The 25,757-nt window shown below is 40.7% G+C and overlaps 1 protein-coding gene across 1 annotated transcript; it reads right to left on the reverse strand.

The window, feature by feature from the left end:
* Positions 1-4,989: 4,989 nt before the first annotated feature.
* On the reverse strand, positions 4,990-12,284 carry LOC128809092 (astacin-like metalloendopeptidase). Its single transcript, XM_053980806.1, has 10 exons — positions 12,224-12,284; positions 11,297-11,368; positions 10,338-10,472; positions 9,563-9,680; positions 8,638-8,816; positions 8,428-8,512; positions 7,907-8,034; positions 6,820-6,935; positions 6,191-6,416; positions 4,990-5,226 (listed from the first exon to the last, which is right to left on the reverse strand). The coding sequence occupies exons 1-10, from the start codon at positions 12,240-12,242 to the stop codon at positions 5,192-5,194; spliced, it is 1,113 nt and encodes a 370-aa protein (XP_053836781.1). The 5' UTR covers positions 12,243-12,284; the 3' UTR covers positions 4,990-5,191.
* Positions 12,285-25,757: the final 13,473 nt, after the last annotated feature.

Below are 25,757 nucleotides of genomic sequence, written 5' to 3' on the forward strand. Positions count from 1 at the left end.
TATGATAAATTACATCGAAATATATTAGGAAATCTAATTACCAACACTCATATGTGCATTTGAGAGGTGAATCTATATAAGCTAGTGAAGGCAAAGTATAAGACAATGAAGAACCATTGATGTTTAGAAGCTGAGGCCTTTCATCCAGTTTTGGACTGCTTACTCCCAAAAAAAAAAAATTACTTTTGAATCTTTGTATTAAGGCCACCATGCATTTTCCTAAAACCCAGAAGATCCTTGACTCCTTTTGGCTAAATCCAATAGAAATTTTTCTCCAAGTTTGCCATGGACAAGAAGAACAATAAAGTATATAGCAAATGGAAACTTAAAAGTAAATAAAAATAATTATAAACATGTATCTCCTTGTGTGGATATTCCCTCTGAGTTTACTTCTTTCAATTTAAATTGATTATGCACCGACAATACAACTAAATTCAATCATTACAGCCCCATAACACAATGAAGTAAAAGGTAGTAGCTATAGATTAAAAGCATCCAAAAAGATGTTCTAGAAAACAATTGTGTAATGGAAGTACATATCCTGCACCAAGACAGAGGACTGGAAAGAAAAGCAAAAGATTCTGCGATCAAGTGGCTTGAGATAAGAGTCAAAACAAATAAGATTGATTGGGACACAAACTGCCAGCAGGACAAGGCAGCAGCAAGATCATGGAAGAAACGAACACGGCCTATTGATGCTCACATATTAACTCTCAGTACAGGTGGAAAGTTAAAAAATAAACTCCAATCATAAAAAATAACTCCTATCATATAGTTACTGACCCAAACCAGGGCCCACAACTCTGGTTGGTAATTCAGACTGCGGCTTGAGAAAGATAGAAAGCTTTACAATGAATCAAACACTTACCTAAGCATCCTCCTAAGATTTAGGCACTTTCATTGTGCAGATGGTTTGACATTTGAGTTCCACATTCATGAGTCTCTGTCGTACTTGCTGTCTGGTTACCTTGGTACCTACTGCAGAACCATCCTAAACCTGTCCTAAACCACTGGCTACCAAAAGAACAGCAACTTTTCTGACACCTTTTTATCTCCTGCTCACAGATCCCTGAGTGCACTGAGACCTTAATTACCCTGATCAGCTTCACTTGGGAACTCCTTCCAAGCCTTTCACTCATGGGCTTGGGAGCCTTACTGCAGCTCAGACCAACACCTTCACTCTCTGGTTAAGTTATAGGGGAGGTGTGTCCCTCTCCAGTATTGTCACAGCTCTACTTGGCCATGAGCCCTATTCATCCTGGCCTGTGGACCAAGTTCACCATTTGACCTTGGATCTCCCTCATGAATGTGAACTTCCCCTGGTGATCACTGGGCTCTATCTGCCTATTCCTTCTGATACAATTTTCCTGAAAGAGATATGAAAAAGGCAAATTCAGGCAACACCTATTTTGCTCATTAATGCCAAATAAAAATGCTTTCTTTTCATTTCCATTGTTTGGTCTCTCTTATATATGTAAAAGGACAAGCATTCATTGAAGATGTAGAATGATATTATTGTCTAATGAACTTCTGATTGTACTTTGAGTTGTAACTATTTTCCTGGATTCTCCTGGTCAAGGATGATGCCAATAGCTTTGAAGCTTCAATGAGATTCAGAAGAGTTGTTATGAATGACTGTACATGCTACAATTGAAGGGGAAAAGGGAAGTTTGCAGGCTTTGGTACTTTTTTTTCTTTTTTTAACAATTCAAAATAGTCAAAAAGTCAGAGTAAAAGTTACTACCTTTCTTTAAAGAAAAAAAAAAGCTATCCCTCATATAATTGTCCGAGTCTGTGCAGTGCCTAGTGAAAAAGAATTCAGACCATGAGGGTAGACATACTGAAATAAGCATGGGAATTAGAGCCTTCTGCCTCCTCATAGAAAAACCTCTCATGTTCAAACAACCTGTTTGGCATTGCTGAAAGGATACATCATTTTTCCTGCTGTGAAATGGAAAAAAAGGAAAGCACACTCAGTAGCTGCAGACTTGCTGGCACGTGAGTGCGGGATTTTCCACTTACATGTCTTCTGGGCTGTTGCTGAATGGGCTATAGACCCTGTGGTCGTGCCATAAACACTGCATTCCTCCATGATCCTCCTGGGTGCTATGTCATGGGAATTATGTCCTTTATTATCAATACAGGCCATTCTTGTAACCCTTGTTTGGCTGCTTCTTCCAATGATTTCCTACACGTGCGCATTTCCATCCCTGCAGCATTCCTGGAAATCTTTGTATTTCATTCCATAAAGACTGGCCCAGCTGGATTGCTATGCATGTAGTTTGAGGGAAGAGAGAGTGTTCTAAAAGAGATCTTCTGCTGCATCCCTGGGAGGCTTTGCATACATGAAGTTTTCCACATTCCCAAAGTGGTTTCGGTTCAGAAGTCTCAGCTTCACACATTTTGGGTTAGCACCCCAGAAGTATAAACTTGCAGAAGAGCCTCAAAATGTGCCTGAGGCTCTGTCCTGCCACTACAGCTTCCAGACTAGGGCTGCCTGAGGGAGATGCCCACTCTGTCCCAGAGCAGACTGAGCACATATCTGCATATGGGTCCAGGAAAATTCCCATGATTGGTGATGCTGCTCTCCCTGCTGAAATATTCTTTTGCTCAGCAGGTGTTTTCTTCAGCAAGTCGGTGTCTCTGAAGATGATGGTGCTGCTCTCTCTTCTGGAGATAGTCAAAGATGAGGAAGAGGATGCAGTCATAACTACGTTTTTGTGTGTGACAATGAGTGTTTGAAGTGAACTGGGCCCTTTCAGTGGAAGTGTCATGAAACCACGCCTAGGCTGACACTTGGGAAGTCCTGCAGCCCTGTCTGTGGGGTTGTGCATGTCCCTAGAGCTGGAGAGAGATCCCACTTGCATGAGGGAAATGTTACACTTTGCTTTAGGGCAATAAGTAGAGATGTGATTCCACTGAACAGGGTGGCTTCTACCCTTGGGTTGAAATTGGGACAGGGGGCATTTATGGTCACAGCAAGGGGATGTAAAAGTCCTCAGGACAGAAATGGCTTTCAGACACAGACAGGCTGCCTGGTACTGCTGTCCCTGTACATTCCAGCTGATGGCTGGACACCAGGTCAGGTAGAATCAGTGACTGCCTGGGCTGCTCACCACACCCTGAGCTGCTGATATCTCATGGGAGTTTTCCTGGGGCAACTGTGTGGTCACATCCTTGGGTTGAACCTTGGCTCTGTCTCTGTGACCACTTTTAGCCTTTTGCAGTCCTGTGCAATAAGGATCAGACCAGCACCGCACAGACCTGGACTTTGCATCTTGGCAGAGAAGTGGCTCCTCTTCCTCTTCTTTCAGTGGAATTGAAAGGAGAAACTGAGGGCTCTTAACATCAACTGGGTCTAATTTTTTCTTGGCACAGATTGCTTGATTTTCCTAAAAAGAAAACTTCTTAACTATTGTAGCAACTTCAGCAATACACAGATGATCACAGCTTTATTAATTTCTCAGCCATTGCCAACAACATTTCAGAACTCTTACTGAAATCATTATTCCTCCTTCAAGGGTACCTGAATCACCTGAGCCTGTCTTATCATCGTGTGGAACACCTTAATCACACCTCAAATTCCTGTCAAAAATAGTGCTAGGATGTTAGTCCTCACCCACTGGCTTTACAGTATTATTTCCTCCATTTTGTTTTGCAGGGGCGTAGGAATCAAAACTGGCGAAAAAATTTCCTAGACCTGTGTTTTAAACAGCATTTTAGAAGGACTACTCCTTTAATTATATGTTGATAGCAACACTTGATTGCTCAGAGTAACTCAAACAACATATCAGAAGCTGAACCTGTCTTGCAGTGTGTGAAGATCTGAAGAAATGCCTCTTCTAAAGCAGATTCAAGATTGCTGTGTTCAGAGGCATTTGCTCAGCCACTGTGGGTAAGGAAGCAATCTTCAGTGGAATTAAAATTTCTCTCAAGAGCTGACTGTTTCTTCATCTTATAGTATAAACACAGACAAGCCTTTGAGCAAATTCTTTCAGATTAAGTCTTTTTGGTGCCTCCTTTAAAAAAATAAAAGAATTTTAATTATTTTTTTCATTTTCCATGTAAATTTTACTCTGAGATTCAAATTAATTTTCCACTGTTCTTTTCTAGAAATGTATTTCTGTGAGAAAAATGTCAAGGTTTCTAGTGTTACAAAGTAAGAACAGGAAAAGTATTTCCTTTTTTTTTTCAGACTTAAAAATACAAGTATTGAATACCCAGGCTAGTCATATATTTAACTATCTTTCTGTGCTACAAATTAAAATAGCAGCCTTTTGTTCTCAGATCTCTTACAGGTTTGTCTTGGTCAAGAGAATGTAATTTTAAAAGTGTGATTACAGGCAAGGCTATAAAATGAACACTCCAGGAGTTGTAACACTCTTGCAGATCTCTTATGAGATCAGAAGAGAAGAACTTAGCTACTTTCTTGACAAAAAATTTCTTCTCTGAACATATGCATGAACTCAGGAAGCATTATATGGTCCACCTCTTGTCCTTAGATGATAGGCTTAATCATCTCTGCAGGACCAAAAAGGGCTTGTGGCTAAACAAGCACCCTTAGCTGTGCCCTGCCTGCCAGAACTGTAGAAGGAGAACTGCAATAGGAAGTACCAGTCCTTTCCTGGAAGTAGATTTGTCTTGTCCACCTTTCTTGTGATTTAAGGATATAACAGAATTTGGAAGAGAGAAGTCTTTTTTGGAAGTGGAAATGCTAGGTCTCTGTCCAAGACCTTTTCTTGCTCAAGACTGGGAAGACCATAAAATGATTTTTTAAAGTTTGGAGCTGGTCTCTTCAGCCAACCAACTAAACCCATGATGATGTCAGTGGTATACTTAAGAGACATCCCTATGACTGAATGAAGGGGGCTAAGAAGTCAGACCGCACTGATAGTGTGTTTGGCTGGAAGTGACTGCTGGAAAAGAGAAATGGAAACTTCTTTCTTTAATGAAGCTTTTTATTCAATTGTTAAATAGAAAGAGGTAATAACTTAACTGTGCAGGCAAAAGGAGGAGTACACCAGATGTATAGAATTTGTACATTTGTATGGCTTGGGGAATAAACTTTTTCAGGAAGATGAAAACTTTGATTCTTAATAGAATAAAATTTCATACTGATCCAAGCCCAGATAGGAACAGAGTAGAAAACACATAATTTCAATATTCACAGAATAGGTTCTTCTTCATTAAGTCAGTTGTAGATGCTAGATCTTCTTTGGGTCCTCACTGTAAATAAAATGAGAGAATACTTAGCTTTCAGAGGTCTCTGAACAAACTGTAGCATCTCTAAAATATGTATATACTAAATCACAGTTTATCTGGCAGCTAAGATTGCTTTATATTTGTGGAGACATCAAAGTGGCACAGGGAGTTTCTTAATTTTTCTTTCCTTCCATAGCAACAGTGGACAGAAATAGATACTACAAAGAGACAATGCAAAATTGCTGGTTTGGTTTGGGTATAGGTCAAGTTAGTGCATTTCAGTGGATTCATGCAAACTCTGTGTGCTTGTCCTTATCCCATGGCAGATACAAGGCTGCATGACACAGCTGAGCTTCCTTTGCCACCAACACAAGCTGCAGTGCTGTGCAATTGCTGTAGGTTGCAGTCATACGCACAGGAATTCCTTTATTCCAGCTGGTACACACTAACTCAAAAGCCTGTGGTCACTTAATTGTTTAGTCATGGCCTTAATTCTTAATTAAATGGGACTGAAGAAAATGTGTTCTACCTGGAAATGTTGCCTCTCTTCTTGTCATGGGGCTGGGTGACCTCATTCACCATAGATCTGTCTCACCCTCTGAACTGTGTGATTAAAACCTGCACCTTTTCCAGGGGAATGATATATTCAAATGCTGCATTATGATTTATTCTCTTTCTACTGTGCGAGTAACACTAGCAGTGTTAATCATTAAATTGATTGCCCTTGTTGGCACATGCTTTGGAATGGCACATATCTGAGGGGGGAGGTGAACAGTGAATCACCTGGCTAACACCACTTATCCTGAGTGTGGCCCCACCTGAGTGAATGAATAAATGGGGTCAGTGTAGAACCAATCCCTTATGTCAGGAACAAGGAAAGAAGTGATGACCTCATGGAGAGCAGTTCTCCAATGTTTTTCCTGAGTGAATAAAAGGTTGATTTGGCATGGACTGTTTTCCTTGCTATTCTCCTTGTTCTCAGACTTACCAGCAGTAAAGGTGGCTTGGAAACCAGAAGCTGTATGGGCACCATCTGTGATGAACTCTACAAGCAAAAGATTACTAGAAGCAACTATGCCATTGGGGATCTTTGATCCACAGGTCTTGTCCATTAGAACTGGAGAGGACTTGCTGGATCCATCATAAATTTTAACATAATCACCCTGACAGCCTCTAGTTTTTTGCAGCTGAAAGGCTTGAAAGTGCAGGGAAACCTGGAAGGGAAGAGAAAATCAGTTTTTAATATATAAGTATACTTCTTTCATGGAATGTCCTTTAAAACAGACAGAACCTAAACTGTAACCAAGCATGGACTCACAGACTAGAACTGCTTACCCAGCTTTGCCTCTCTTCCCCTGAAGTTGAAGGGTTCAGATCTAATCACTGAATGCTCCCATGCTCTAGGAGCTTAGTCTTGGTTTTTCAAGGCTGAAGCCCAGCTTGTGGAGGTTTTTCAAAATCACAACTCTGAATTGTCCTTGCCTATACCTGGCTTAAGCACATACCTCTCCAGAAGTAGAGACTATTCTGAAATATTCTTGTCTGGCAACTGCTGTACCAAGCACAAGATGCTTAATGTAGAAAGAAGTTCAGCCATATTTCAAGACCACTGTTTACCTTTCTGGATCGGGTTCGGATGAGCCAGACACAGTTGGTGTTATCTGAGTAATTCCTTGGGTAGTTGGCAGATCTCAGTGACCCAAAAGGTCCATCAAGAATAGTGCTGCAGCGACCTGAGGAAAAAATGCTTGCTTCAGGATTGCAGAAGATTTCAGTCATTCACAACTACAATCTCTTCAGAATGGACTGATCTCTGTTTTCTGATCTATAAGCATTCATTTAGAGTATTGGTACATCTTGATTAAAAGGAGGAGTCATGTTGTCCTAATTTTCACATAATGCATCAAAGAGGAAAGTAAAGTAGTGCTCTGAAAAACATTCAATTTTTGTTGATTAGCTCTGTCATCAAGAGATCTCCTTCTGCAACTTTTTAAAGAGTGAGAGGTTTCAATTCACTGCAGCTGGTGCCACTGTTTTTCACTGAGAAGGGGAAGTTAAGTGATGTCAGAAGAGTCAAGCACAAATATGATGCCTCTCCAATGCTTAAATTCTAAGCTTAGGAGAGTACTTGGGGTGCAAGAGGTAACACTTCCATCTTTTTTTTCCCCTCTGATTGAATAAATTTCTGTGATTGTATATAAAAAATTCTTCTAGCAGAGGTTACATATGAAGAGTTTAAACATACAAACATAGAATGACAAACTTTTGAAAACTGGACAAGGCAACATGAAACTGTTCAAGTGCAAAGGAGCATACAACTGTTTTGTTTTGGCTTAGGTCTTAAATACCAGCTGCCGTGAGGAGCGGTGATATCTGGCTCTTTTGGGATTTATAGTTGTCTGCTGAACTGTAAGAAACCAAATTATTCCACTGAAGTTTAAAATGTGGTATGCAGTTAATCCAGTTGCACAGCAGCCACTTATGCTAATAGCAAATGTGTTTAGCAAATTTAATTTAGAGGCAGTTTCCATTTTCTCACTAATCACAATATGCCTCCAGTTTCACCTTTGCATTCCCTCCCAGAGTAACCCTAGTGGGAACCAGGAATTCATGAGAATAGTCTCACAGTCTGATGAAAAACTGCTGTCTCTGCCACTTGCCCAAATCTGAGTTGAAGATAACAGGGTGGCCTGGAGATACTTACTGCAGTTGTAAAGTTTGTTGATTTTGGCCACATCCAAGTTGCTCATCCCTTGTCTCTGTCCAATATGTACTGATCCATCAGGAATTGGTACAATAGTTGGTTTCCCAGTGGTATTGGTGAATGTGTATCTGAAAAGACCCGTGAGAAACAATGCTCTCTAAGCACCATAACTTCTTTCAGGATTCAGTACGATGTTTTGGAGGGAGAACAAGAATTGTACATAAGCTGTTGCTGTGACTAATAGAGCTGTTTAAACTGGTCTCATTGAGATGTCCACCAGTAAGCAGAGTCAATGCCCAGATGCCCTCCTTTGCTCCCAAGCCCAGCAGAGGAGGGCTCCCTAATGGAAAGCTAAGGGACAGTATATCCCAGTCCTAGGGAGCAGCTGGTCTGAACTGACTCATGGTGTTTTCCTCGGAAGGGGAACTGGGGAAACTGGTAGTTAGGAGAGAGTTATGATAGAAAGTAATTCTGATGTAAGATTTGAGTTCCTAAAAGAGTAATGCCATGCTGCTACTTACGGGCCATAGTGCATTACTGAGGAATAGTCATATGGAAGATCCAGGTTATTGGAGTTTTCAAATTTCTTGAAGTCTGGTCTGTCAGCTGTAATATATAATATTGTACTTAGAGTATGCTTCCTACCTACTCCCTTCAGGGGAGAAGGGGGAGCTGGAAGCAGTAGGATGTGTCTACACCACTTCCTACATTGAGGAGTTCAAAGTACTTACCAGGACTGATGTACTCCCACATGATCTTTACATGTTTATCTCTGTCACTTCGAGAGTGTTCATGCAAGAAGCCCAGAGCATGCTCCAGTTCATGCTGAATGACTCCTTTCCACATGCAGCCTCCTTTCATCACAGAGACAGTCTGTCCACCTCCTACTTTCCCATAGTTGGACCAGCAGCTGAGAGAGGCATTGAACAACAACAGAAGACTTATGGGATTTTTATTGGCAGGCAGGCAAAGAGGCACAACAGAGAAGCTTGCTTCACACCTCTTGTGGGAGTGGAAGGATTCCTCTCTGTCCACTGTGATAGTCAGAGTGTACAGAGGCAGAAGTTACCATGGCATATAAAAGAACAAAGTGTATGATCACTGCTAAATCTTTCTGGTAGACTTTTATTAGCACAGAGGCTCCTGAATTCTGACTTTACCATGACTTTAACTCCCTTGAAATAACATTATTTTTTTTCAAAATACTAAAGACAGTATCAGAGCTGGAGGTAAGATGGAGATAACACATTCAAGCTAAGTGTTGAACAATTTTCTCATAAGCTCTAATTCTGAGCTTGATGGCCAACAGTGTGATTCAGAGAACTGTTTATTTTGTAAGTTGAAACAGATTTGCTTTTGTAAATAGGACCTACAGTATTCAATATATGTTGTGCTGAAGTGTGCACTGTATCACACAGAAAACATGAGGTTAGACATTCTTTCCCCCTTAATAGTGGTTTTCCATGATTTGCATTATTTCAGTGTCTGCAGTGAGTTCCTGATGTACGTGATGAGCCCTTGCACTAGTAAGGTGCCCAAGGAAGATACCTTGGCACTGTGATAAAACAAAAGCCTCTCTGAGGTCACACAGAATCAGTGTAGGAAAGGACTGAAAAATAGAGTAGAAATAACTTGTTAATTTATCATTCAACTCACCCATCGGCAGATCTAATACTGAGGTAGTCACGTTCTGCCTTGCGCTTCACAAAATTAATACAAGTCAGTGCTTCAAATTCTGCCATGGCATCATGAATTCCTTTTACATGGCTCTCCTCTGGGGAATAGAGGGTTAATATTAGGGGTCACAAGCAGACATTAGCAGATGCCATTAAAATCTCACATATTCTCAAAAACAGGGTAAATGAGGGACAGAAACATTAGCCTGGGTTCTTTCTTTCTTTTTTTTTTTTTTTTTTTTTTTGTGCTCAGTACTGAATTGTGTTTAAGATTTTAACAGCCTGGCACAGCAGCCTGGATAAAGATCCTTTTTATACAGATATTTGTCCAAATGTATTCAGGTGCCTGTTTTTTCAATGACTTATTCTTAATTATACTGGCTATTTTTGATGTATCTTATTTGACACTTGGAGACAATTAAGAGAGGCTGTTTTGCTGATGAAAAGCAAATCACTGAAGTTCCACTGTAATAGTCATGAACCTTATAAAGGAAGGTATTCTGGAAGACACTATTGGAGGGAATGGTTATTGCTGTCTCCAAGAGATGGGTCCCAAAACATGATGCAGGCAAAATGTCTCAATGAATATTTCTTGTTCAGGTCCTTGTAACTTAAAATTTATCTGTGCTTGCACAGCACAGCACAAGTAAATCCTTTAGAACTGATTTATTCAACTGTTTGCATGGTCACTCAATGTAAGTTTCTCTCTGAAGCGTATTGGACAAAAACCATTAAAAAAAAATATTTAAACTCACCGTAAGTAGGATCCAATTCATAGGGAATACGAACAATCCCATCACTGGACTGGGGCCAGTTGCAATGGCGACAGTTGATGGCACTGCGACTCCTTCGTGGAACTATGTCACCTTCCTGCAAGAGCTGAGAGCTGTCTGGTGAGAGAGAAAGGGTGGAAACATTTGAGCCATAAATTGCTGGACACCTGCTAAGCACACTTGGAAAAACAAGCAGTGAAAATAGTAAGAATGATGTTTTACTCTGGTACTGTTTAATTATCCATCATGTGACACTGAATGAATGGCATCAAATATCTCCCCAGGAAGGTGCTGGGCAAAAGCAGAAGGTGCCAATAAGGAAGCCTAAGAAGGTGGGCAAACCAAAAAGAGAAGTGTTGTCAGGAGAAAACTGTAGGAATATTTGGTGTCTCTTTCTACTCACTACTTTACTTCAAGTAAAGTCACTTGAATGACTCTTGGAGGAGAAAATGTGAGAAAAACAAGCTGATAGATCAAGGAATGTTTGGAAGGACTGGGGAAGAGGAAGTCTGGAGCAGTGAGAATGGAACTGACTGCAGCTTATCTAGGAGTCTGCACTGCAAAGCAGTGCAGATGGCTGAATACAAGCAATGTTTCATTCAAAAAAAAAAAGGTTGTTAAATAGCAAAGCATACAAATACCCACATTTTCTCTTTATGTCCAAAGAATGACAAAAATGTTGAAATCTAAAGCTGAAGAAACAGTCTGAATAGTTTTCAGTTGCCTCCACACCTGGGAGCATCTTCAGTACTGACACAATAGCTTGAGATGCTATAGGGCTTCAGCAGACCACACCATAATCCCAGTGGTATCTCTTACATGGTGATGTGTAAAATGGGAAACACATTTGCACAGATTGTGGTAAGACATCGTACCTCCCACATCACCTTAAAGAAGCAACAAAGACAGCCCCCTTATAGACAGGATTTTGGTGGCATTACCTTTGTTAACTTTCAGAATTTTGTTAAAAATATCTTCATCCTCCTCATCGGTCTCTGTAGGTGAAGGAGATTCTGTGCAGAAACACATGAGTATCACTTTCTCATTCCCAGAGAAAATATGAATCCTGCTTTTTTACTCTTATGATGCATGATTTTTCCAGTGATGCATGTAAAACTTAGAGAGCCTATTTAGGGACTGGGAGGGATGTTGACTCACGTAGATGTTTGTTCACTGACACAATCTTGAGAACCTCCTAGCTGTGGTTATTTTAGCATTAATCTAGTCCCAAGAGATATTCTCCTTCAATTATTTCATTATCTCCTTTTTTTTTTTTTCCTAGCCATCATATTTTCAGGGCTGAGATGGCACAGTTTTACTTCTTTTTGAGCAACTCACATTCAAATCCCCAGCATAAGATGCCAGAAACAAAAATGGATGGAGAGTGGTCCTGCTACTTCTTGCTGGACATGATGACCTCTTGAAAAACCCTCAAAATCAATGAAATTGGAACTGCATTCCTGTCTACGGGTTGGACTGATGTCCCCACCAAGCCCAGCATGAAGGACTCATAGGTCTTGCTAGCAAAATCAGCCAGCTCTGTGCATTATGCAACAAGTCTTGACATCAATAAAAAGCAGAAACACATGACCTCTGTGCTTCTAACCTTTAGAAGTGACTTAACTCAGGACATGACTAAAGCAGAGCTATTTTTAGCAGAAGTAATAGCTGAGGTTTTTAGCAAGGCCAAGCAATTGGCCAAAACCACGATACTTTGCTTTGCATGAAGCATTGTGGTGAGTGCATTCATTTAAAATTCCTCATAAAGGTTGATTTGTCTTAAGCCTGTGTTATTTTCTGAAGTGACTGAGTAGATAACAACCAGTATGTCCCCTCAAATATGTTCTTGTAGATGGAGTAATACATACCATATATATTCTCCTGCATAGTAACCTGCAAGAGCAATACATTAATATTATCTCACAATTTATAATGTAACATTAAATTAAATAATAAAACATATAAATTATCAATGGCATCCAGGCTACCATTGGCAGTATTTTTCACCAATGCAGCTTTTATATACTGTGCCATGTGTAAAGAAGTACCATGGCATGGTAGATACTCTTCTTTGGTACCTTGGCAAATAGGGATATCATAAAGGAAAATGCAATATGAAGTGTGGAATAAGGTTCAGATACACTCTGATGCACGGCTGAGCAGAGAAGACTTTGCTGCACAGGTGTAGATACAGGTGGAGTACAAGAGTCCTGACCTTACTTTCCAAAATGTTGAACCCCAAAGTGATCAGAAGAGCTGAATTAACTTTCCTTACCTCAGTAGGTTCTGTTGCTGCAAAAAGACAAAAAAAAAAAAAAAAACAAAAAAAAAAAAACAAGCATCAGAATGCAACTTCACAGTGTTCAACAGCATTGATGGACCTCCCTCCTCAGCCTTTATGCCTTTGGCAGATCCCTTGGAGGAGTGGAGGGGAATGGAGTGCACCATCTGATGCACAGGCAAAGAAATTAAAAAGATATTTAATCAAACAACTGTTAAAATTCCTAGTAGATTGTGCTGAGGAACAGAATCTTGATCATTTGCCATCTAAGAATCAACAAAGCATTTTATCAGTTTCAGTGTGAAAAATTTCAAAAGAAATCAGTGACAAAAAAAATGCTTTGTCCCCAGATTTCTCTGCAACAGGTGCAGACTAACTAGCTCAACAATATCCCCTGGTTTCACAGTGTCAAACAATAAGGTTATAAAATGTGATGGAGGCTATAATTTAGCATGGGGAAAATAATCTCAGCTTCAGTATGTACATGACAGTAGCTTGGTACCACTCTGAGTCCTAAGGTGCCTCTCTACTGTGATGCCTTCTGATTTTTACCAAATATGAGATTCTAGATACAAACCAGAAGTGAAAATCTGACCTGATGTACACATTTCTATCTTCATTTTTATAATATCAAAAAACTTTAAAAATTGGAAGGACCTTCAGAGGTCATCAGTTTGTCTACTTTCCCTAAGGCAGAAACACTTTTATCTGTATTATTCTTGACCACAGTTTGTTTGACCTGATCTTAAGTATGATGGATATGTTGCAAACCTATCTGGCAATCTCTTCCAGTTTCCTAATAATTGCAATCTTCCTTGTCAAAGTATGAAACAATTTTGTTTTTCTTAGTTAACACTGAAACAGAGAACACTCATGTAAACAGTCATTATTTCCAAGCCCATCTGTGCCCCAAATTTTACTATAATTTTTTCAGTAAAAAATATGTCAAGCTCTATTACCCCTTGCAGCACCATTCAATTTCCATAATTATTGCTCAAACATAGTGAGGAGATGTCTTCCTTTTCAGACTCTATCTAGCACCCGCAACAGAATTGCTTTTATTGAGCCAAAAAGACTTCAGTCTGTGTTTTCAGACTGTTACTTCAGATACATGGCAATGGAAGTCCACTGCTATGGTGGTGGTTTATTATAGAAAATTTCAGTCAGTTCCCACCAGCTGCATCAGAGAGATCCATGACATCTAAAAACATTCTGCAGGGAAGAACATTTTTGAGAGGGGTTGACTGGATCCAGAATTTATGTACCCAAGAGGCACTTGATTAATTGAGTAGTCAAAGTCAGTGGAAATTGGGCTCCAGATTCCTAGGCACATAAAGCCTTCAACTTCTTTTTAAAACCCAAATGAGACACCACAGAAGGCGTCTGCCATCTCCTTGATGAAATGACCATCTGATGTGATAGGGCTTTCAAAATTATTCAGCTCACATTTTCCCTACACTCTAAATACTGAAAGATGTCTCAAAAGGCATGAAAAGCAGCAACAATGATAAATTAAAACTCATTGTATGCATTTGTCCTAATAAGCCTGCAACTTTGAGTCTGAACAACTGACTACCTTGAATTTGAGCAAGTGTATCCCTTGGTCCCTTCTAAATATACTGAGTAGTAATTTTACAACATGCCTTTTTCCCATGCCATAATTGACAGTTCAAAAGCAGAATTTGTCAATTTTCTTTTGTCACTGACTTGCTCTATGTCAAGCAAATTTTCCCAAGGTGTCTTCTTTTTGCACACATTACACCCAGCCTGTTAGTTTCTCGCTGTAGTTAAAGTCTGCCTATAGCTTTCTTTCCATCGACCTCTGAAGGTCTGCAATTATCTCCACACATTTTGCCAGTTAACAAAAGCTGTTCAGCTAAGCCTGTTCCAAACCAGAACAAAGCAAAGCTTTCTTTGATGCCTGACATCTTTCTCATACAGCTGAACCGAGGTAGGCAAGGAGGCAAATGTTTAGCAGTCCTATTATAACATTCAACTTAGTGAAAAGGTATCAAGATGTCTAATTAAAATTTTATTTTCAAGCCTGTGAAAGCACATCTAAATTAACCTAATAAACCATGCCCCAAAAGTCTGCGTAAAGCACATCTTTGTAAAAACACATCTGCACTCAGCTCAATAACAAGTTATGAAACATAGCCTTATTCAAAAGGCCTGTCAGCACTTTCACATGCTCTAAAAGCAAGTCAAAACCAAGAATGTAATAAACAGTCAAGAAACAACAGGTGCTTTTAAAATGCACTAGAAATCCCACTTACTTGTTGTGCTGTTTTCATAGTTGTCCTGCAAAACCAACAGGTAAAAGGCATTATTCTTCCATAGCTGACAAATGCAGCAACAAGTGTATCAAAATCGGGATGAATGGAGGAGCTAAATCATTATATTGCCTTTATTTATTATATTACTAATATTTTCTTGCAGAAAATTTATCAAAGTGGGCCTTCACAGCTTCACTCAGGAAGAAGAGATCAGCTAGACGATGGGGCACAATCACACGGAGCTGCTCTCACCTGAATGGGGAAGCCCAGGGTAGCGGGAAGCAGAAGTGCAGTGAAGAGCAGGAACCTCTTCATCTCCATTGCGCAGTGGGGACAGACCACCGGTGCGAGCCCTTATCTCTGCCCACCCGGCAGCTCTGCCGCTAGATATAGCAGCAGAGCCTGCTCTGCCCGGGCTGGGAAATCCTGCCCCAGCCAATGGGAATCTCAGCAGGAAGCAAACTTCTGCTGCTGCCTCAATAGACGGTTTAGCCCCTGGGCATCTCCTGGTGCTGCCCTATCGCCGCCACCGTGAGCATCCCTAGGCCTCCCACGGTCATTCGTGCTGCTCTCTTGAGCTGGCTCAGCCTCATGCTTGTGCTGCCATGCACTTCCTCTGCTTCTTAGAGGATCTTTCCTAAAATGTTGGGTTTGACTGTTACCACACAGGAAGCCCTTGTTCCTGCATAACTCTCCAGAGAACGGGATTGTTAGGATTTCAGAGCGTAGGTGACTTTTTTCTTTATGTCACTGAGATTACAGAAGGCCATGACACTATTGTGCTGCTTTGAAACATAGAACACGTCTACCCAATGAGCTTATGACTGTGTCTTCCCTGAGACAGCTTATGGTTCTGTAAGTAGAGATTTTTGTTTTTTCCTCTGTGTTTCTTGATGTTTCACCACGTCAGGAACATCTCCTGTGTTCCATTGTTTCTGGCAGTCCGACAGCTATAGGTGCCTTTATGAGTTTTGTGACCAGCAATCAGAGCGGGGGAAAAGAGAGAAGCAGCACAAGCAGCACTTACTCATTTTGAGAATGATTAACAGATTTGCTTTGCTGGAGTGCACTTGTCCAGAAGTAGAGTGGAGTTGTCTAGAGGAAGCAGTGAGCAGATCTAGCAAGAAATGCTTGTAGGAGGCAAACCAGCAACCACTGAGCCTCTTATCACAGCAACCTCTTCTTGCAGCAAAGCTCTGCTTACTGAACCATTTGCTAAAGCTGCTGTAGCTGGGAAAGCATCTGATCTCTGATACACTTTTGGTTTGCATCGAAGTACTTTTTCCATGCATGGAAAAGGAAACTGAATTACAAAATGCACTGGTTCTGTCTCTAGACCATGCTAGTTCTCAGATACCCTCAGAGTAAGTTCTAAACCCACTTATTCCTTATTTCTGTACTGAACAAGATGTTCTAGAAATTCTCCATGTGGGTGAATTAATCAAGAAGCAGCAGAAGGCTTTCCATCTATTTGTCTCCAAATCATACCCAGTCAAGAGTAGGAATTAGATGGAAATGAAATCTGAATTGTGTTGGAGGGGATTACTCTTTATTGTAGCGATGGAAAGTTCACAGTGCACACTGCTGACTATTTTAAGGAAGTCTGGATTGGCAAAGTCCAGGGATGAACTTTGGTCACCCCCACAGGGAGGCAGCATAGGGGGATATTACTTTTCTGTGTCTGCACACTGGCTGAAGGAAGGTCTGCCTCAGGTACCAGTTAGTAAACAGCAGGGTGGCACATGGTCCTTGTGACCATGAAAGAGCATCAAGCAGCCACTGTCAGCATGTTAATCCTGTTGTGTGTCCTTTGTTCTCAATAAATGTTCTCAATAAGCAATGCTAAGTGTCTTTTTTTAATATTTGTCTTTCAGAAGGATTAAAATCTTGTGCTGAAGCAAAGCTGTGCAGCTCTGGTCTGCAGTGGGAGAATGGTTCTCCACGTTTCTCACTCAACACAAGGACAAAACAAAAGTCCATGATGCCAGATACCTTGGCATGCCAAAACCATACCAAAACCACACTGCAACATGGAGCTTGAATATAATCTCCTTTCATTAGAGTTTAGGAGGAAAAAAGGAAAAATCAGACCACTCTCACGGAAAATCAGTCCAGGAGCCAAAGGAAAGATCAGAGGTAGTGAGGGCATTAAACAAACTTGAAAATCAAGATAGGAAGGTTGGTAACCTCAGCATCTTTGTAGCCTGTTATTGGGAAAATACTACTCCTGAATGACTGATTAGCTGCCTGTGCTCAGGAAAGAGTGAGGCAAAAAGGATCAGTATGTTTTATCCTGGACATGTTACTATGCTGGCATACTGAACAGTTCATTAAATAGATTGCTGCATGCCATGTTTTCCATAAGCTAAGAAATAGTGCTGATGGGAGAGATGGCTTTTTGGGATCAAGGATGTGTCTGTAAATGTTGCAGCTGGTAAAGTACACACCACAGAGGGAGGGGGAGTGTTGGTACTCATGGTTCCTGCCAGTTCTGAAGATCTTATCACCTTGTGCCTCATATTTAGATTCAATATTTGGTTATTTTCCAAAGTGTGGTACTCATGGGGGAGGACTTCTCAGCAGACCTGTTTTCACTAATCAAAATACATTCTAATTTATTGAGATATTGCAAAAACAGGACATAGTTTTACTAGATACAATAAAGATGGTACCTTTAGTAGATAAAATGCCACAGAAATTGTTTAGAACCCTTAGGAACCAAACAAGGACTTCACAAAGAGAAGCTGTCTTTCCATGTATACAAAAAAAGCATGTGGCAAGTTTTGTCAGACCCAACTTCTCCTGTTAGTATATCCCAGTTTCTGGTGGACAGTAGAGATTCCACAGATTTTGAACATGTGAACAACTATTAGCAGATGTCCAAAACCAACATCAAAATCTCAGTAAGAACTTGAACAGTGTCACAGTCCACAAGAAGTCTCTCAGCAAAAAATAGCACTGCTCCTAAATGACCACCACAAAATTTGGAGTTATGCCTGTTAGACTTGTTTGCAGAAATCTGTAGGCATAACCAAGAAAATAATATACAGACATACAATTAAAAAAAAAATCCCTTCTGTTGATATGGGAATTCACTGCAAGTATATATAATCAAAATCAAAACAGCAGATGCATAAAAGATACAATTCTGCAGAAAACTTTCATATTTTGCTCAGTGATATGACATTTAGTCGTGTGTTATTCTCTTTGGAGTCTTTCACTGTAAACAGCTCCCAAAGTATAATGTAAACCATCAAGATTTAATTATGGAAAGAAATTGCACTAATTGCTACTAATTGCTGTGCCATGAAATACAGGGGAAAAATAATTCCAGGAACTAATAGAAACCTTTATGCCGAACAGCTTGTGGAAGTTATGTGATAGCTACCATAACTGATTCATGGTAAGACACTAACTAATCTTGAAAGTTTTAAATCATCTGGCTTTACTAAAACCAATCATTGAAGCAATGGTATAGACCACAACACATAACTGAAATTGCTGTGGATTGGCATCACATGAATAAATACCACACAATTACGTATGAGATCTGGGGTTAATGACAAATCTGAACCAGGAATATATTATTTTAGGTAGGATTGCTCAGTATCATTTCCCAGGAATGTCTGCTTTGTGCAGCATTTCAGTATTTTGGCTCACTTTCATTTGGAAAAGGAATTCTGGTTTCCACTGAGCTCTTGGTTCATGAATTCTGAACCCCCATCCTCTGGCCACTAAGTCTGCTCCTTTGGAGTGCTTTCAGCTCAGTGCTTTTTGTCTCCCTCTCACTAATTCCAAGTGCCCTAATCACACAGAAATCACTTCCTTTTCTGTGGTATCTTTATGATCAGACACTTTTCAGATATAAATCAGTCCTCACACAAGCTTTCTCTGTGCTGCTTAAAGGATTTTCAGCCCTCTCTTCTTGATTCTACAATTATATTTTCATTCCTTCCAAGTTGCCTATACCTTTTTGGAGTGCAGTGATTAGGAGTGGACAATTTCAGTGGAATTCATGGCAGCCAGTACTGCACTTTGCTGGTTGAGAGTATTATTGAAGCACTGGCAGCTCCTGAGGGTTTCACAAGTAACCAACACAGACTTCAAGTCCCTATGTTGAAGACTGACATGTGTTATAAAAGACAGCTCTAGACAAGTCAAAGTGGAGTTAGAAGCTGTTTCCCAATGCCCACAACCATACTTGCTGCATTGACAGATTTACTTGTCCTTCATGTCCCTCTCCACCTTTCTTCTTTGGATCCTATCTCCCAGAGAAGACCTCGAGTTGTTCGAGTTCCTGTTCCACTTTGTGTTTTGCTTTCCAATTTTGGGGGTTTCCATGTCATTGATAACTCCATCTGGAGCAATGAATCCACATTATTTGCAGGTTCTTTAGCAGAACACTGACACATCCTTCATGATATTAATGACTATCTCCAGCTGCAGTCCTAGCCCTGACTGTTTATTAAAAGAACTCAAACCTAAAATTATGAACATTGGCTTGTTATTAGTTAGCCACTTTTATATTCAATGAACCAAATCTAGAAAGTTTCAACTTTAGTCTGTCGTCAGAAGAAGGACAATGAAGAAAAAGGGGTTTTTTTTGTGATGCGTTCTTATTTATGAAAGAAAAATATGGAGAAAGAAAAAAAAAGTAAAGAAACAAGTTGGAATAATAAAAACATTGTAACTTCTAAAATAAAAGTTGCAAACATGTTGATTTTAATTTCAAAATCAGAATTCAAGGTCAAATTTAGCAAAGCATAATTTAGCAATTAAAGTAACATTTGTATTGATGTGTGATCCAATGGCTATTTGGGATGAGCGAAGGAGAATGGAAACTGGAACTTTAATTTGGACAATTCTAATAGTCAACTTCTGATTGCCTTGAAAAAAACAACAAATTCCTTTCTTTTATCAGGAGAAGCCATCTGATTTGTCTGCTGCCCTTAGGTGAAGAAAGGATGGATCAAAGGGTTTACACTGTGTTTCCAGCCTGCAGAGCAATGTTATGCTGATTGCAAAGGAATCCATGTGATGGGGTAAGGTGCAAGCTGTTTGAGCAGTGCCTGGGGTCATTTTTGGTCCCTCTGCCCTCTGAAGGGGCACACCCAGTGCTGCCCCAGCTGGGGAGATCTCCTTGTGACAGATTATGCAAGGCCAACCAGCTTCCCTGCTTGGTTTGATCTCCTGTGAGCAGAAGTGTCCTTTTGCCTACAGAGAAGATTTTGCTTACAGTAACCATGCCATGAAAGTTACCCTTGTGAGTGCTTGCTTGACAATTTAACTAAGGCAGAGGAAAATGCCTCTCAGATAAGTGCATGGGAGCTGCCTGTGTGTGCTGCAAGTGGAAAGCACATCTCTGCCTCTACAGTACACAGATCTGCCTGATAAAGGGTCCATTAGGGATTGGGCATTGTCCCTTGCTCAAATATCACTGCACTGACTTCTTTTTCCTTTGTTCCTCATCAGAAAGGCTGTGCTCTCTGACTGTGCTGCTTGTCTCAGTACCTATCTCAGTACCTTTGCTTGTTATTCACATATTTGCTTCCCAACTGTCCTCTAAACAGGATTTTTTAATATTTCAATGGGAGTCTCGAGATGGCTGCTTCGCTCTTACTGTTCTTTTCTAATGCACCAGATTAGTTAATGGATTTGCTTCCTCTTCTGGGAGGATAATTTGTAGCTCCTCTCATGTCTCCTGAGCAGGTGAGGTTGGACACTCTGCTAATTCTGACTTTATCTGGATCCACAGAAAAGTACTTCAGGAAAAGTTAAGTCTTGTTTTAAGTGAGAGCTGCTATCCAGGCAGATACTAGTGGCTAAATATTAACATTGGAAAAATTACCTGATAATAAACTTCAAAGTTATTGAAACAAAGAATCCACTTGCATGTTCCAGGAGTCTTTTGCCAAAGAGAGCGTTTGCCTCCAAAGAAGCAACCAATGATCTTTGAAGCTCTGACCACAATAATTGATGTGCAGCGTGGGTTCCTGGCCATGCAGGACAGCCAGCAGTGTGTTTTGTTCCGTGTCTGCTGTGAGCGTGTCACCAAAGCATGGTGGGCCTCAGACAGCCACGCTGAGGGCCATGCTCTGGCCTGGGGGCCGAGGGTCCAGTCTGGACCAGCAGGGTCTGCCATCCCCCCCAGGTGGGACAGCACTGGGGATAGCAGGGAGAGTGACTGGACAAGCAGGTTTGATGCAAGGGTGCTGGAGCAGCATCAGCAGAGCTGCAGCGAGCAGGGGAGGAAGGGTGGGAGGCCAAAGGCTTTTTTGCTTTGTGCTGTCAAACAGTCACTGGGGAGGTTTGCACAGCACAGCCTCAGCCTGAGCTAACCACCCTGCCACCTCATTGCTGGGCTTTAGTTTTTACAAGGAAATAATTCAAGTTTTAAAATCTACCACTGCCACTTATGATTTAACCATTTAACAGGGAAACCACCCTTAATCCCCTCTCAGTTTCTGAGGGATACCCATTCCTGCCTCTTTTTTTGAGCCATGCTAGGGCTCCTGTTAAAAGCACATCCAAAAAATGTGCCATCATGGATTTACCCTTCCAGCAATTCCATCTGGAAAGGAGGAGGAGTTAAATGTGTACATTTATGTCTGCACCTCTCTCCCCCTTCCACTACTGATTTTATTTGGGTCACCAGGAATTTCAGAATTTTTTACCATAGGGTCTGGAAGGATCCTGGAGCATGAGGGTGTCAGTTTGTTGCTTTCACCATTCCTTTGGGGAAGACTGGACCTAACAGGAAACAGAAGATTGCTGCTACCCAACCCATGAATTATCTATCCATGATGCTTCCCGAGGGAGCTGTGGCTACATTAACCTTGGCTTACAGCTGTGATTACATTAAAGAAATAGCTTCCACAGGGGCCTTTCTTTTCCACTCATCTGCAGTGACTATCCCATTAGTTACTGAACACATTAAAGGCACATTGTCACACTACCTACAATTACAATTTCTGAAGTCCTTACCAGGGTTCCCTCTGTTGCTCAGTGAACATATCCCTCTCCTCAGAGTTAGTGCAGTTGAAATAAATTAGAGAGGCTGCCTTGAGATCTTCCACTAAAGAGAAAAGCCTATCTATGTTTTCATTTATAATTTATTTTAGATTTATCTAACTAGCTGATAGAAACATGCATGGACAAACTTTCATGTTAGGGCCTTTGAGCCTAGCCTTTTGGCTTTAGATTCACCTTTGCTAATAGTTTCAATTCTCCTCAGTGAACTCAGATTTGGCTCTCAGTTCACAGGTTTGTATGCAGGAAAACTATTTATTTGTACTGTAAGATTTGAACTACAGCTCTGTTTTTTTACAGAGATGGTTCTGTTGTAAATCTGCTCATGATGTAGTATGAGTTCAGCAAAAAATCAAGGTCAAGGCACTCTGAGAAATCTTCTACTTAGAGGTCTGTTTCCATCCTTTGAACATGTATTTGCCCTCTATCTCTGATAAGAATGCCATAAACAGGTTCTGCGCAGATATTTGTAGTCCTCCTTTAAATAAATAAATTCTTTTTGTAGGAAATTGAAGTAGTGAATGATGTGAAATATTCAAAATTGTTAGTCTCTGCAAATGAGAGAAGGTTGGAGTATTTATTACTTTCTTTATTCTGATAATCTCCTCTGATCTTGAAGAGAGAGAGAGGCCCATGGGATACTCGTTTTGGACCATCATAAAAAGGCGAAGAGAATGTAGAGCTCATCTCTCCAAGAATTTATGAGGGCCATAGAGGCAGACTCTGTGGCCTGCCATTAAATGAATTATGGCTGTAGCCTCGGACCATTGCAATTCTGGTATCTTAAGATCTGTTGAAAGACCAAGGACTAAGGTGCTGGTTTGTGTGATGACATTACTGAAAAGAACAGTAAAATGCAAATAGAAAAATAAATGCATATATCAAATAGTCAAGTCAACCTTCTAATCCAATAAACCAGAAAAACTCTCTTTTTTTTGCCCAATCATTAAACTAAGTGGGCAGCAGACTTGCTGACCTACTGGTCCTCACAGGAGCAGGACCACATGTGTCTCTGCTCATGGGTGTACTTGATTAAAGCACTCACAAACTGAAATGAATGGGGATATTCTTTGCTGCCACTGAAGACACTTGTCCTAAATTAATTATGAGCAGTTAGGAGCTAATGATATTTTTTCCATACTCTAGTATATGGTTACTGTAGCACATGGTTATCCTAGGGTGATTTAAAGAAGCCTTTCATTAAGCAGTATTTCCTAAATTGCAATGTGTGTGTATGTGGCACCACATTTGGTAGGGACTGGGTCTTGTGCCTTGTCTTTTCTCTGGCTGTGACATGACACAAAGCAGGTTTGGGAGCTTCCTCACAGGGCCATTAGTATGACCCAGTAGGCACTGTGCATTCCACTGTGTCTGGAACAAAGTTACCTAGATTTTCAGGATGTTTAGACCATCTACATTGTTGTTATAAAAAAAAGTAAAATATGAATCATAGTGTGATTTCCATGCCCCCATCATTTCCTGATCTGTGCAGAGAAAGCCAGACTGGGTAAGATGTTGTAGGCAGCCATCTCTCCTACACACCTGCGATGCAACTGCTGAAGATTACACAACCGTCCCTGTTCCACAGACAGGGGCTGACCTTTCCCTCCTACTGTCTGGTACCAAGTGTGTCACAACTTTGAACAGAAATTTTGACACAAGATGCATGTATTTTGCCACAATTTAGGTGAAATGCAAAATTTTAACTTTATTGGAACAAAACCTCTTTCTCTTCTAAAGTTTCTAAAGCACAGCTTCGGCATGATTTAAACGATATCACATATTTTTGTCTGATATTGCCACGAACTTCAGTGGAACTGGTACTTCAGAGGAGTTAGGCTCTATGGACAAGAAGAGCCTGACAGTGATGAAGAAAGTGCAAGCTGCTCCTTATGTGACAAGTGTATGCCATGCTGGGGACATCCAAGAGGTATGGGCTTGAGTCATGAGGGTTTTTGATACATAGTGGTGTGAGAGAAGATGTTGGATAGTAAAGGCAACTTGCATGGGAAAATTGTGAGGTTTAATATTTCCATGTCAGGTTTAAACTCATTTGAAGTCTCTTGGGAGAAGACATCGTGGGAGAAGAATCTCAGCATCAGCCTGAGATTTCACATGGTAAGAAAACAGAGCAACTAAATGTTGGTATGGGATCTGTAATCTATTTATGAAATATAACAGTGGGAATGGATCAGGAAAAGACTAAGTGGAGGTCAGGTACAGAAAAAGAAGAATCATCTATCCTCTCAATAGATAATGGATTCTCACATGGTGAAGAAAAGGGAAGACCTACAAAATGGACAGATAAAAGGGAAAAGAGAATGAGGAGGGAAAGGTTTACAAAAGCTGAGGGAGGCTACAACTGAGTTTTGAATGTCATAGTTGTGTTCAGGAAAAAAAGACAGTGAGCTGGCCAGTGTAAGCACAGCAGTGAAGTAGAGAATGTGGAAACCAGTGTGGAAACAACTGAGTCAAGTAAGGGAATTTGCACTAAGGGTTTTACTCTTCATCATTACTGTGTCAGGTTTTCTCGTACCAGACCCAGGGAAGAGCCTCTGACGCACTTTGCAGATTTGCAGCTTGAAGATTATTTACTCCAGAGTTTTGACAGCAGCCAGGGAACAGCAGAGGACACAGGGCTTCAAGTCGGTGAGCCCACTGGGGAGAGGACAGTCTTCTGAAGCGTAATTTGGGCAGTTGTGAAAATTAAGGAAACAATTTTCTAGAGCTATGGAAAGGAGCACACATGGGGGGGGCTCCTTTTAAATTTGGATGTAACTTTTTCAGTCTTATGTTAGGGGAAGATTTTGCCCCAATGATTTTGAAGATTGAAAACCGTGTACTAAGCAAGTACAGCCCTCTGGGGCAACCACAGGCAGTGCTCCTGTGATTTCCACCACAGAAGTGCCTAAATCCTGAAGGTGGTGGCTATCTCAAGATCATTTAGATTAGGCCTGACTGCAAAGCTGTCAATGAAGGTGCTGGCAGTAGTGTAAAATGTGAAAGACCTACTGCTCTATTTCTTACTGGACAACATCAATTCTGAGAGCAATCACCGCTCAAATTTGACCAGGATGAAGTCAGATCTCACTGTGATCTCAGTCTGAAAAGCTAAACATAGCATATATATTTTTCAAAAACCAAAACCAACTCCCTGTCTGAACTATTTCAAAGGAAGGCATGGAGGCCAGAGAGATCGGAGCAGTAGAGGAGTAAGGATACCATAAGCACAGATCCATGCCACTCGTGCACTAAACTTGGTGAAAGGCATCTATCCTGATAGCTGGAGGCTGTTTTCTGAAAAGGCTGTTTTTGTAGAGGGTATTTTTCTCTCAGGTCTGGCTTCACGATCTTACATGCCAACTCATTTTATCACAGTGCTGGCTGAAATTTGTATAACAGCAGTGTCATGGAAAATATTTCAAAGCCTGACAAAATCTTATGGGTCACAAGGAATGGATAGAGGTGAATGTGAACAGAATATAATTTCTCAAGTTCGAAACTAGAAGATGTGAATCTTTCTTATCTTTGCTTATTTCCTCCTCTTTGTCTCTATGTCAAGGAACAGGATCAAACAACGCCATCTTAGGGAAAAATATTCCTGTACTATTCTTGATATTATAAGGACTAAAAGTGATTCACCATTAGACGTTAAGAATTACCACTGCTGAGGTACTTGCAGCTTCTACTGATTGAGGTAGCCAGCAAAAGACCCCAATAAACATAGTGAGTGACTACATGGAGCAGATCAGTTCCCAGTCTGTTCACTGTGCCTTCCTCCCTGTGCCTCTTTCACAGATGGAGGGGATACATGAA

The sequence above is a fragment of the Vidua macroura genome, chromosome 6 (assembly GCF_024509145.1).
Source record: "Vidua macroura isolate BioBank_ID:100142 chromosome 6, ASM2450914v1, whole genome shotgun sequence".
Lineage (NCBI taxonomy): Eukaryota > Metazoa > Chordata > Aves > Passeriformes > Viduidae > Vidua > Vidua macroura.

Bases quoted from the DNA above. Each gene is read 5' to 3' on its own strand.
- LOC128809092 (XM_053980806.1), bottom strand. The intron at 8,817-9,562 runs GTGAGTTGAATG...TGCCTCTCTCAG, and splicing joins AGTATTAGATCTGCCGATGG to CTGCTGGTCCAACTATGGGA. The intron at 8,513-8,637 runs GTAAGTACTTTG...TATATATTACAG, and splicing joins GTGGGAGTACATCAGTCCTG to CTGACAGACCAGACTTCAAG.